General features: G+C 38.5%; 2 protein-coding genes across 3 annotated transcripts; both read right to left on the bottom strand.

The window, feature by feature from the left end:
• Nucleotides 1-128: 128 nt before the first annotated feature.
• Nucleotides 129-7,571, bottom strand: cars2 (cysteinyl-tRNA synthetase 2, mitochondrial). 2 transcript variants are annotated; one of them, XM_043245344.1, is made up of 15 exons: nt 7,091-7,571; nt 6,965-7,015; nt 6,642-6,759; nt 6,450-6,521; nt 6,266-6,371; nt 6,074-6,154; nt 5,715-5,844; nt 2,918-3,051; nt 2,742-2,809; nt 2,256-2,322; nt 2,033-2,171; nt 1,494-1,617; nt 1,278-1,373; nt 869-1,093; nt 129-744 (listed from the first exon to the last, which is right to left on the bottom strand). In XM_043245344.1, the coding sequence occupies exons 1-15, from the start codon at nt 7,327-7,329 to the stop codon at nt 685-687; spliced, it is 1,710 nt and encodes a 569-aa protein (XP_043101279.1). In that variant the 5' UTR covers nt 7,330-7,571; the 3' UTR covers nt 129-684. The 2 variants fall into 2 exon arrangements, with proteins under 2 accessions (XP_043101279.1, XP_043101280.1); XM_043245345.1 differs by having other exon boundaries at nt 6,450-6,518.
• A 3,974-nt stretch (nt 7,572-11,545) lies between these two features.
• Nucleotides 11,546-14,041, bottom strand: LOC122349733 (ubiquitin-conjugating enzyme E2 A-like). Its single transcript, XM_043245876.1, has 6 exons — nt 13,867-14,041; nt 13,512-13,592; nt 13,249-13,274; nt 13,072-13,161; nt 12,220-12,308; nt 11,546-12,130 (listed from the first exon to the last, which is right to left on the bottom strand). Exons 1-6 carry the CDS (start codon nt 13,908-13,910, stop codon nt 12,002-12,004), a joined length of 459 nt encoding a protein of 152 aa, XP_043101811.1. The 5' UTR covers nt 13,911-14,041; the 3' UTR covers nt 11,546-12,001.
• Nucleotides 14,042-14,412: the final 371 nt, after the last annotated feature.

Raw genomic sequence — 14,412 nt, 5'->3', positions numbered from 1 at the left:
TCGTCACACACAAAAGATCACTCGGATCTTATAAATTAATCTTTATTGTTTCCATCCTATGTTTGGTTTAGGAACATTACACTACGGCGTCTACTTATCAGACCTTTATAATGAATATTACCCACCAATTCATAATTCATATTTATTTTTTTCGCCACTTGCATATTTTATATTGCCCTATTAAAAATTAAAAGTATGACAGAGGTATTTAGGGAGCATCTTCGTAATGTCTTTACAGATATCAAACGCATTTCCCCATAAAAACGACAACAAAATAATATGTTGTGAAAAGAAACCAAGCAAACATCAATACAATAGACAACTTTACTCTAACTTATGACCTTTCTATGATTAGCATATCATATTCTATCGTGATTATCAGACAGAGGAGGTCAATGACGATTCTTGAATGGTTTAGAAATGTCCTTAAGTTGGTCCAAAAGTCCTTTACTGAGACAAATATCCTACAAAAAGTCGATTTATTAATAATTACAATCATTATCACCAGATCAAAATGTGGTTACTAGTGGTGTTACAGCTTTAGTTGCATTATAAAACTAATCATTCTGTGCAAGACTTTTTCAGTTAAACTGTAATGTCTTAAAAAAAAAAAGAAACTTAAAGAGTCAAGACGATGCTGCAGCTTGGGATCTAATAGATCAAACTTCCCAATTCAGTAAGTGGTTATTTCTTCCTTGTCTCTACGCTTCTTGTTATTTCCCAGGTGGAGTCTATTCCTCTGTCCTGAAACCAAAATCAAAGTTTAGCCATGAAAACCACAGTGAGTTTTTTGTTAGTTTTTTTTTTTTTTTTAAATAATAACCATGAATGTCTCTTCTGCACATATTCTAATAGAATAAAATCTTGCCTTAATTTGGACTCCAAGAGGTGCTAGATTATTCCTTAAAGCATCACAGGCCTTCAGCAAGGGCTCTCTGTCTGGCCGTAGATGGCTTTTCTGAATTTCAGAGGCAGTGTGGGGATCTTGCGTAGCTCGATCTTCCACAGAAAGAGCAAAATTACGAACCTTCCTCCGAAAGTGCACCAATTCCTCTAGCACATTATTTAAAACTCCAGAGGAATCATTGACTTCCTAAAGAACACAGAGTACAAGTGATTGTGAGATGACTAAACATTACATAAATGATCATTGAGTTGGTGTCGATATTCTTGTGAGCATCAACGCTGTTGTGCTACAGGCATTCTGTTTTCCAATTCTGGCTCGAGGACCTCTTTCAATAAAACACATACATTAGTTTTAATGTTTGATATTTTACCTTTGTGTCCAATAGATCAACTCCAAAAACATCCATGATTTCCCTGACGTAGGACAGTATGGCTCCAAATACAGCAGGACTCCTCGGCCCAACAACCTTCAAACATAATTTTTTCCACCTTTGACTAATAAATATGAATATAAAACATCTAACTTAAGATCTATCATTTATATGATAAATAATCTGAGGCCTCAGTGACCTACCCTATGATGTTACCTTAGTAGTAGGCTGAAGCTGACAGTTGCCGTGGTAAATGAGGCTCATAATGGCATCCACAGCTTTTGGGGTGTCAAAATCATCAGCAAGTGCTTTCCGAATGATGGACTGTGTAACAGACAACCTTGACCCAACAAAGACAGACGAGACGAAAAGTTGGAGACACTTTCATGGTGAGATCTTCTAGGCTACATCCACAGTCAAATGTTTGGGAATTATAAGCATCCTTATTATGAGGTGTGATTCTATAATTGTTCGTTCTTTTCTATTCTCAATATAGCTGTGAATAACACCTGAACCATATTGATAGTACAAAGTAACCAACAAAGATGAAGGCATCCACAGCAGCAGAATGTTTTATCCCATCTGACACTAGGTTTACATGTCAAAGTAAAATAAGTATTTATCTGTAAAACCAGTTCTGACTGCTTTATTTTTCAATAAGTGTAAGGCACATACAGACCACAAAACTGGATTTAAATCTATTGCTTGACACACAGCTGATACATCAGTGTCTTCATGCTGTGATCTGTCTTTACCTCTCCCAGAGAATTCCCTCCTCTACAGGCTGGCACTGTAAGTGGCCCTGCATGTAGGCCTGTGCATTGTGGTAGAAGGAAGAGATGGTGGACAGGGTTGATCGGGCTCCATTCATGCTTGCATCACTATATTCGATTGCTGGAAGGTTTAAAAGAGCCAGAGTTGATGGAAAATATGCTGCAAAACTGCTTTACTGTATTACTTTCAGCTTGTGACACATACCTGATCTGTATCTGGTCAGAAGACAGAAAACTCGAAACTCATTAGCAGTGTAAGATTTCAGAAAATCCTAGATTATGAAGAGAGTAAGATGTAAATGGCATACTCCACCCCAAAATAAACTTTCCAAACCTGTAAAAGCTTAATTCGTCCAACACAAATTTAAGATAAATAGCGTAAATAGATGCTAACAGTGCTAACAATGGGTTACAACTGACAACTTGCAACAGATGCTCTCCAAAATGGTGCTACGGTGCTAACCACTGATGGAACATTTATTATTATTATTATTATTATTATTATTATTATTATTATATTATCTAGACCTTCAGTGTAACTTACAGTTGAAAGCCTCCCAGTTATAATCCAAAAAATCTAAAATTGTGTTCTGAGGACAAACAAAGCTTTGGAACGAAATGGGGTAAGTGATTAATGTATTGTAATGTATGAATGATATAACACATAATTCTACACTTATATATCAGTTACCTTTATTGTTACATAATTCTTCAAGGATTTTGACATCTTCTCCATGCTTCCTTTCAAATGAAGGTGCCCTTTAAAACAGTGTTTTTATTACATTAATTTTCACAGAGCCCAAGTTACAATTTGCAACCTATTATTTTACCATCAATGCTACTTAAACCAGAATGCTAGGGCATTACCGGAGTGCAGGAAGTAGTTTCCCCATTGTTCACACTGATGATACGCCTCAGACTGGGCAATCTCATTCTCGTGATGTGGGAAGGCAAGGTCAATTCCTCCAGAGTGGATGTCCAACTGACTTCCAAACACTGAACTGCAGATAAGAGCAAACAAGTGTTTATGGATGTTACCATTACTATTATTATTATTATTATTATTAAGACAATAAGTGCTTAAAGTTAATCCTGCTGAAGTGATCAAACACACATATAGGTTCCAGCACTATTATAAATATAAAATATCTGGATTTGTGCCGAATGAGAGAGGTAACGTTAGGATAAATGTTACGCTCCATTTTCGCAAACAGTTGAATGTGCAAGTCTTTAAAGTATACTTCTTTGTCAATCTGGGTGAGAGACACAGAGAAAATCAGCACATGGTGACTGGTTAGTGAGCTTTTTGTTTTTCAAGTGCACATTCTCTGTTGTTTTGTTGGCGGTTATCAAACAGCTCTGCACTGATGTGGGCACACCCCTCTGGATTTGCCAGGCCTACTATTTAACAATCCAACTTAGGAAGGAAAATGTCAAAGGTTGTGCAATTAACCAAGATGATGGCCAAAGAGATGCACTGCAGGACAAATCACATGTAAATCCATGATTGAACTCACAAGATAAAGGCTTTGTTGGGTGGCTCCCCCATTCAAGACAATAACCAGACTGATATTCCTTACGAGACTTTGTCATCTCTCTGGTCTCCACAGAACATCCTTACGTTCATACAATGATACGGAAACGTATTTGTTACTTCTGTAACCTTGTTCACTCGATTTGAGTGCAGGTCGAACTAAGCCCACTTTAGGAGGCACAATGTCACCCTGAAGAGGAATCTTTATGACAGACCCCCATCATACTGTCTGAGCAAACTAGGACATGGTGATCCCTCAAATGTGAAAAAAAGATCTGGCAAGCATGACATACTCCTAGCATTTCTAGGCATTTGATGTGCAAGCTGCTTTCTGGCGTCGACCACAGGTCAGCGGTCACCGAGTGCCCTAGCCTTGTCTGCAGGCATCTCTCAAGATCACCTTTCTCCTGCTGACCATCCCCAGTGAGACTCCTGGTTCCATCCATCGAGTGTTCTTCAAGGGGGATAGGGTTGATACACAAGATGCGTCCTTGACTCCCCACTGAAGGTGGAACTTGTGCTTTCAGCCAGTTTTGCAGAGGGTACATACAAAGTAGATCAATCTGCAGTACTGAGGAGGCTGTGGCCATTAGACCCAGAAGCCTTTGAAATGCTTTTAGGGGGCGAGAAACTCCGATCTTGAAGGAGGACGTGATCACAGCAGGTGAGCAGAGATGCACAGCCACTGATTTATCCAACGAGGGCAGTTTCTTGTAGCCTTTTTCTTCGGCATCATTAAGGGAGGCGAATGAAGAAGTAGAGGCTGTGCGGAGGCGCACTGTGTAAGGTGCATGCCACGACTACGTGGGTTCTTTGTGAACATCAGGAAAGAATGGCGTCAATCTCTGACGAGGTGGCTCAAAGTGCCGAGATCCTCTGCCCCGCTGTTTCTTCCTCATGGGCACACGAGAAGAAGACGGGAGGGCTCAGAAACAGGAATCGCTCTCTGAAAAGAAAACTATCCTTGCACCAAGAGAAAGAGAATGAGAGACTCAAAGTGCTAGCAGGCAGCCTTAGTGAGAGTGACATGCTCTCTATGTGGCCATCATCCGAGTGCAGGGGGTCCTGCACGCAGAACAGTAAAGGCTAGACATTTGAAACAATGGCAGGTGAGTGAAATTCACTCTTTGAAAAAAAGCGTTTTCCACGAGTGAAGTGTTGACGGGGAACTGCATTTTCAGGCATATACATGCCCAGAAACATCTTAATAGGACTTATGAGCATAACTTTATATATGTAAAGTTTAGTATGTGTTTAAATATGCTTGCTTGAAATGTTTCTTCCATAAAAGTTTTGATCAAATGTATCATATTCTTGGAAATCATCATGGAAAATATTCATGGAAATCATGCACTCTGAGCAGGAAAATTCAGATCATGTAACTGATAAGATTTATGACTTCACTGATTTATGATTTTGGGAGACAAAACATTGCAACCCTAGAGCTAGAACAATATCTACCCTCTTAGCCTGGTTTTTAAGTATGCTTTTAGACGTGCTTTTAACCATCACTTTTTGCGCACTCTGACAGGACTCCGCTTCTTTAGTCAAAGCCCAATCACTGGTTTTCCGAGATTTCCATGACAACTGACCTTCCAGCGAATCAGCAACCTTGGGAAACCCCTTTCTGCAACTACAACAAAATCGACGAAATCCCGTAACACAAAGGCAACACAAGTACAAACCACAAGAGTCATGCTGAACTGGGGAATTTAATATAAATTTTGACCTCCTTGAGGAATTTATTGCAAGGGTCAAATAGGACTATGCAATTTCACATATTAAATGCTGTAAATGCTGAAATTCCACATGTGTATGAATGTGTGAGCGTGTGTGTTTTTGCGTTAGTTGAGTTTATATGTCTTAGATTTATCCAATAAAGCCTTATTTATATTGAAAAGAAAAGTATCTTGTGTTTTGTGCTTACAAATGAATGTTTTAAACAGCCGATCTTGTTACTGTGCTACTTAAAAGTTTTCAGTGTTTTGGGTTTTAATATCCAGCACAATCCAGAGTTACATATGGCCCGTTCAGTGCACTGCTGACCATCCCAGTGATCAGCTGTAAAACAGTGACTCTGCCAAAACAGATACCAACATACAGCAATATTTGGTTTGCCAGAGAAAATACCTAGCAATCGTAGAACATTCAATGTGCCACCCAGGTCTTCCTTGTCCCCAAGGTGACTCCCAATGAGGCTCGTGTGGTTTGGATGCTTTCCACAGCGCAAAATCTCTTAGATCTCTTTTATCCTGAGCCACTAAAATACAAGAAATTACTCAGCATTATTTAGGTTAGCTTCTAATACATTTTAATCATAAAAACACTGACTTCTGTTAACTATGCATGCATTAAAAGCGATATGGATATGATATTTATCTTAAATGTGCAGTGGAAAAACATGTGTGATTAAAGACTAAGGAAGCTATGTACATCGTACTGTAAATATGATGAAGATCGTCAAGAAAAACATAATATCTTAAACATACCCATCTTCCCAACAATCCCTCCAATGTTTACAAGCTTGCCATAGCGGTTACCAATTGACTGAGTGTCAAAGTAGACGTTCCCTAGATAAACAAATAATACTGGATATTCAGTTTCATCTTCTATTCACTGTTGGGGGAAAAATTAAACAAGAAAGTATTGATGTTTATGCGTCAACAAATAGAGAGAGGCACCTTGACTTGTGACATAGGCATGTCCATTTCCTATAATACGCTGTATGAAAGCTACAATCTGGGGGATGTTGTCTGTCACCCTCATGTATACAGACGGAGGAATAACCTGGACAAATATACAAAGATCAGTCGACTAAATATTTTAGACAAGATAAAGCCGAAACAACCAAAAGTGGTGATTTACCCGCAGTGCTTGCATGTCCCTCTTAAACTCTTCCTCATGCATTCTTGCTAGGACAGCGTGCGAGATGTTCTGCTGCAAAGTACATAAAATAAAACTTTAAAATTGCTAAATGTTTACATCCTTCCACATAAACGACTAATCTTGTATTTACTGAAACGGAAGTTAAACCATGCATTTTCAGTAGACACTTACCTCGATGCTGCTTTGAATTATTTTATCATCAATGTCAGTGATGACCATGACGTGGATGACATTAATTTCAAAAATTCTGGATAAGATCCTTTGCAGAATGTCAAATCTGACGTAAGAGCTGCATGCAAAAAAAATGTGATATAATCTAATTAAAGTTACCTAATTTCTGACTGTATAATCCAAAATGACTAAACCTACCACCTAATATTAAAATGGAAAATATTAATAAAAAATGCTATTATCACAATAAAACTAAAACAACACTAAAACAACCTGTGCTTCTTTCAGTTTTCTGCATCTAGTGATCAAACAGAAAAACTTACCACGCATGACCGAGATGGGCATGATCATAAACAGTAGGGCCACAGCTGTACCTGGAAGTGAGAGGAGCATGTGTAATGTACACGTATGGAAATTTCACTTGACATTATGGGACATATGTTCCTTACCAGGTAGCAATTCTTTCTTGCGCCAAAACCAGATGTTCCAACTGCTTGGTAAGACTGTTGTAAGTCTTCACACCGGTGTCAAAGCCCGCTGGCTTGATCCACTTTCTATCCGCTCTGCTGCATATATTATGACTGGACAGCAAGGACGTTTTCGTAACGCCATTATGAATCGAATGCCTTTTTCTAAAGCCAGCATTAAGCGGTCTTAAATTTGCAACCAATGCTAAAGGAAGCCTCATTTTCGTCTTACTGCATTTACTGGTTATATTAGTAATAATAATGTTGCATAATCTTGACGATCAATATCTTGATTTTGATTGCTGAAGTGTGTATTTAGCTATCTGTTCGGAGCACGAACTGTTTCTTTTCAGTGTCACCACATGGACAATTCACCTCCTGGTAAGGGTCCATGACTCTCAACACACCAGCTAGCTGTCACATTCACACACGCACATCTCTGGGATGTTTTTCAGCGGGTTCTTCTTCTACTGTAACTTTACTATAACCCACTCTTTAGGAGCACTGTCGCCACCTACCGTCCCAGCGGTGAACTGCACAACTGTTTTGTTTTGTTAGCTTTTCTTTCTTACTGTGCAGATCCATTCACCACTGCATTCATAAATTCAGTTTTGCTCATTTGGATACTGTCTGGTTATTTATTTCTTGGAGAGTTCATCTGATTCATTGATGCGTAGCTATTTGACTGTATTTCAATTCTGCTTTTATTCTTTAACTGCTCCGGAAAATGTTTTTGGAAAAAGTTCGATGTGAATTCATTCCCTGACCTTTGATTTCTCCACATGTCCTTGCTTTATATTCCTGGTTATATTTCATCACATGCTATTTCCTTTTTTTTCTTTTATTATGTTGTACTTTTTGGAATTCCAAAGTATGATTTGCTACATTTGTGAAATCATCCATTATTTCCACCTACTTTAAGTGAAGCACCATTTCTGGTCATACTGATACGTAATCTTTCTGTCAAAAAAATGGTTGTTTGTCCAACTTCTCGCTCACTTCCTAGTGGACTTGAGATGGCCACACGCTCAAAAACAAGGCAATAACAAAAAACACAGCTGAACAAGATCTTTGGGAAGGGATTTCACTGGTAGACACTTTTTTCAAATGAAAGTGAACGGCTGAATACCTTCACAAACTAAAGGGGCCCTTCCGATAGCCCATCAGTGAAGGGAAACAACGTTTGTAAATGGAATAATTCAATTTGTTTTTATTTTGTAATAGAAAATGTTTTACGTCAGTGATAGAAATATGAGCACAGAAGCTAGTACTGTAAATCAGTAGACTACCTGCAGTCATCTGTAATAAGACACAAATAGACGCACTTTAATCAATAAATAATAATAATATTAACAAAAACACTGACGAGGTGTTAAGGGGCCGTCCAAACATTTACAAAATACAAAACTGTCCTAGGCCCTTCAAAACTTTGCCTGCGGATTATAAACACAAGTGTCTTCAGTATTATTAAAAACGTCCGGGCAGCTGGTCAGAGCTCTCCAGGACACATGAAGCTCACTTTTGTTTGAAAGTCACCCTTTAAAATGTCACTAACCTAAAAAACCGTAACACTTAGTGCACAACAAATAAGCTCCTAGATGCGTTTTAGTGGTGAGAGTGTTATTTGTTTGAAAAGAAATAGTCATTGGAGCAGCAATCAATCAATCAATCATTTTTATTTATATAGTCAGGTTGCTCTCAGGACACATGAAGCTCACTTTTTGTTTGAAAGTCACCCTTTGTAATGTCACTAACCTAAAAACCAAAACACTTAGTGCACAACAAATAACACATTCGGTAACACCAATTTAGTAGCCTAGATGCGTTTTAGTGGTGAGAGTGTATTTTTCAAGTGGGAGGGGTTTGCGTGTGATGCAAGAAATAGGCTCCGCCCCCATGTCATTGGAGATAAACATCAATCAATCAATCAATCAATCAATCAATCATTTTTCTTTATATAGCGCTTTTTTTTTCAAAGGAAAGATTGCGGTCAAACAGCACACCTAGGTTCCTAACTGATGATGAAGAATTAACAGAGCAGCCATCAAGTGATAGGCTGTGTTCTAGATTATTACATGTGGGGTTTTTAGGTCCAATTATTAGCACCTCTGTTTTTTCAGAATTGAACATTAAGAAGTTACTCATCATCCAGTTTTTTATATCGACTATGTATTCTGTTAGATTCTCAATTTGGTGTGTATCACCAGGCTGCGCTGAAATATAGAGCTGAGTATCATCAGCATAGCAATGAAAACTAACACCATGACTCCTGATAATATCTCCCAGAGGTAACATGTAAAGGTTGAAAAGTAACGGTCCTAGCACTGAGCCTTGAGGAACTCCATATTTCACTTTTGATCGATATGATACCTCCTCATTTAATGCTACAAACTGATAGCGGTCAGATAGATATGATTTGAACCATGCTAAGGCGCTTCCTCTAATGCCAACATAGTTTTCTAGTCTATCCAAGAGAACGTTGTGATAGTATCGAACGCTGCGCTAAGATCTAATAGCACTAATAACGAGATAAAACCACGATCAGATGATAGAAGCAGGTCATTAGTAACTCTAATGAGAGCAGTCTCAGTACTATGGTACGGTCTAAAACCTGATTGGAAATCCTCACAGACACCATTTCTTTCTAAAAATGAATATAGTTGTGAGGATACTACCTTTTCTAGTATCTTTGACAGAAAAGGGAGATTAGAGATTGGTCTTTGGGGTCAAGATGTGGTTTCTTAATAAGAGGCTTAACTACAGCCAGTTTAAAGGTTTTGGGAACATATCCTAATGACAATGATGAATTAATAATGTTCAAAATAGGATCTATAACTTCTGGAAGCAAATCTTTTAATAGTTTAGATGGAATAGGGTCTAACATACATGTTGCTGCTTTAGATGATTTGAAACATGAACGAAAGTGTTTACAAATGCCGCTGGTTGTGCACAACTTAACACACAATGTACAAAAGTCAGTTTAGTAAAAGGGCACAGACGATATCGTGTGCGTTTCTCTCTTTCTTTGGAGCTGCACACAACCAGAATGTGTTTGCCCTCTGAGGCTATAATCCTTTCATCTGTAAAAATTAGCACATTATTAATAGAAAAAAGCAAGTCACTGCAGCCCATACAGTATGTGTACATGAGAAGCAAAACTATAATGTCTGTTTTTATTCTGTTGATGGGTTGTCAGACGAAGTAGGATACGCAAACCGTTGGATTTAGTAGGGTTAAAAAAAGTATTTTTTATAACTGTAGCACGCATGCTCCGAAACATTTCAAGTCCGTTTCAGTCAGTTCATAGTAAGTCCGTCCTTTTAGGTCTCATCGTGTCGAGTGTGGCGGGGTTTTGAACACTGCATGGGCGGATCTTTGCTGTTTTTAAACGGGGATTGGTGTTCACCAGCCCTTGAACCTAATTTCATACTCAAAGTTAAAGGTTAAGTACATTTGAATTGTACTTTGTCAGGTGCATGTGAAGCTGTGCAGCATTGCATTTACCCCAAAATGGAAATTTTGTCGAAATTTACTGAACAATGTTGTTTCAAACCACGCGAGATATTAATGAAACCATTAAAAGTAGGTAACCACACCCTATAAAATCCAAGAAGGTACTGTAAAATACATCGGGCAGCTTGACCCAAATCTTTAGAAGAGATATAAATGCTATGATTTAAATTGTGCTTTTATTCACATGGATACTTTTGTGGCGTTTTTAGATCTTAGTTTTGAATGTGTATATAAATACGTATAAACATTTCTATATTTTCTTATATGTTACATAAATATAAATGACGTATATTTAATACACATAATCCCAATCCAGTGAATGCACTTGCTACACTGTATCCAACGAGCCTTTATCCAAAGTCAGGAACTGGATGATGAGAAGATCCAACGTGGAGGTGGAGACAGGCAGCATTGTGGAATAAAGGTCTAAAGTCAAAGCTGACAGGGAGCCTTCATTGATCCGAATGAACAAACTTTACTGCCTGTGTGAGCAGGTGTCATTTGGGGAGGTGATTGGGCGCTGTGTAAATGATGACTGTCCAGTTAAGTGCCTTAATTTCTCATGTGTTGAACTGAATTGATGCTGTTTTCTGATTCGTCTGGAGACTCGTCTCAGATAATCACTTCCGAAGCACCATCTAGGAGCTTGAACACAGCTGCTCTCTCAGAGGCATCATTTATTTTTATCGTTTTAAAAAGCATTTAATTCAAATTGGAGATTTCATATAAAACATAACTGAATATTTATGTTGTATTGTTTATGTGAATGATCTTCCATCATCAGCCACGCCGATAAACATTTCTTATAAAACCTTTGAAAAATGTAAAAAGTTTTCTTCTGTGTTTAAAATATTCTTCTTATTGTAATTTTTTTTCCTGACCATATGAAAACATACACAACAGAATAATAATACGCAGATCCTGTACACGAAATTCAAAGTGTATTATAATAATATTTTACACGAGGCAATCAATGACACATGGAATAGAAAAAACCCACACACTTTCAGGCATGTAACAGAACACACAAAAACAGCAGAACAGGATCATCAGTTCCAACCGGAGCATGGAGAGCTCAAGGTCGGCAGGCTGGCACCTTGTCCATTCAGTTCTGCTTGAACAACAACAACAAAAAAAATGTCCCTTGGATATATAATCATATAGTCCAGGTTTCTGGGCTGACACGATGTGCGCCACTTTTTGGAACGGAAAATGGTGATATTGGCCGAAAACAACTCCAAGCGAAAAAGGACGGATTTGATTAAAGTGCATCAGAACGGTATGAGAAACAGAGAGGGGGAAAAGAGAAAAGGAAAAACCCTCACAATTCACTCAACTAAACTATGAATCACACAAAGTTCTGTGCTCTGCGGTGTGTGGTCAGCTGTCCCTCCAGCTCTGCTCGACGATAGCCGACACACGCTTCTCATACTCCCGCTTGTTCTCCTGGTAAAGCTGAGCTGCTTGGCTGTTAGCGGGACTGTTAGGGTTTGGTTCATCAAGCAAAGACTGTGGGATAAAACAACAGAAAAACAAGCCGCTCAGGCTGGGCTCCGGTTTACTTTTAGAACTTAGAAAGGTAAAAAGCAGTATTTGACCTGGATTGAGGTAAGAATGGACGACACATCGTACGTTGGACTCCAACGATTTTGTAGGATGTCAAGACATATGCTTCCATCTGCATATACTGTAATATCATTGAAAGAGAAAGGTGCTGTGAATGGAACTGTTCACCTAAACATTTGCTTAATATTCCTTGTTTCTCAATATAAACACATCTGGAGAAATGTGGAGAAACAGATTCTCTGCAGTGAATGGGTGCCATCAGAATGAGAGTCATAAAAATATAATCCGCATGACTCATGACATGTCTATTAATTAACGCTTTATGAAGCGAACAGCTGTGTGTCTGTAAGAAACAAATCTTACTAATGTCAAAGGTGTAAACTTCAAACTAAAACACAAGTCCATCATTCGGACGTTTCCACTAGTTTAAAAAAAGTCCATCCCCTGTTGTTATGTCAACATCCAAACATGTTTATATAGAACTGTTATATTTTTTGTAAACTTTATGGTGGATTTGTTTCTCCATATCTGTTCCTAGCAAAAAAAAAAACAACTTTATCTATATCTTGGGTGGCTCTATAGCAGTGGATCTCAATTAAAGTCCTGCGGACCCCCTGCTCTGCACGTCTCCCTTATTTAACACATCTGAATGAGATCAGCTTGTTAGGAGAGAGATCCACCAACTGAACAAATGAGTGTCAGATGAGAGAGACATGCAAAATGTGCAGAGGAACAGGACTGAAACCACTGCTCTAGGGTGGGTATATTTTCAGCAAATATTCATTTTGGGGTGAACTGTTCCCTTAAGTCATGTCAAGAATGCCATAAAAATGTCATATTGATGTTTGGAAATGACAAATAATGAAACAAAATCATAATCTTACCGTTAGGGTGAAACATTTTTGAGACGAATCTGACTGTGGGTGGTTTATTTGGGTATTCTTCTGTGAATTCTACAGTCAATTTGAATGTACCTATAACAAAAACAGACTTAAAGCATGAATGCAAAATACCTTGAATTGCTAGAACTTACAGTCCTCAATAAGTAATGTTTTATTTACCATCTTCAAACGGCGTTCCTTCTGGCCTGTAAAAGAAAAGCGGTCACATTTGGATGACCACAATAATGCCACCTTTTACTTTTAGTTATAGTGCTTGGAAAAAACACACAGGTAAGTTAGACTAGTCAAGACAGGCAGCAAAGGACGGTTTTAAGCCATATGTTGACCAAATGCTCGGGTTTCAGAATAAAGAAACGTGAACCTGGAAAGATGCTAAACTTGGTTTAGTCCACAGCACAAGCCTGCTCACAAGAAGTACTCACCCAAATATCACTGCATTCCACACCATGATATTGTTTTCTGAGGGAGCACCGCTAACACCAGCCGGAGGATCCTCTTGAAGCCTTGCGTGTTCGTTCCAAAACATAAGGGGGCAGATTAGATTTAGAAAGGTCCAAATAAACAAAACAAATAACTTTCCTTCTAAAATACATTCAACAGATCTGCTGTTTCGCTAAAATTAAAACCGACAAAGTGTTTTTTTTTTGTTTTGTTTTTTTACATTTCGTGCAATCAAAAATAGTTCCGTTCTAAATGTTTCTTCAGTCAGGTCTTTTTAAGGTACATCCGGGCTCAGTAAACAACAGCTCTTCACATATATCTTTTATCATGATTCACCTTTTAAAATCCCTCATGAGTCGCCTTCGTGCTGGAGTAGACATGGTTAAAACTGTACAAGTGTCTGATAGAAAATCCTATTGTAAAATTGACGATAATAAATGTCCTTTCCTTTCTCTCGAAAGGTCCTCGACTCGAAATTTGCTTTTCGGCTCTGCTTGGAGGATTTCAACACGGAAAACAGACGCTACCACTGTCGTACTTGTGGGGGTGACAAATTATTTACCATATTTTGAACTAAGTTAGTAACTTACAAAGCTAATAAAGATAACTCGTACCGTTTAAATGACTCTATCTGACTTAATTCAATACACGTATGCTGTTGTATTTAGTACATCGCAGCAGTTCCACGGGTTAAAAATGCGGCACCCACCCCCTTTTCGAGGCATTAATTCGGAGATCCGCGTGTTACAGGCGGAGCGCTAATGACGTTCCAGGCCTCGCAGTAAAGGTCGACGCAGAAGACAGGTGACACCCGTGTGTCCAAACACGTGAGACAGGAAACCGAGGTGGGCGTATCAGCTTCCCATGGGAACAGTTTGCTAA

Source organism: Puntigrus tetrazona, chromosome 7 (assembly GCF_018831695.1).
Source record: "Puntigrus tetrazona isolate hp1 chromosome 7, ASM1883169v1, whole genome shotgun sequence".
NCBI lineage: Eukaryota > Metazoa > Chordata > Actinopteri > Cypriniformes > Cyprinidae > Puntigrus > Puntigrus tetrazona.
This window is presented reverse-complemented; position numbering and strand designations above follow the sequence as displayed.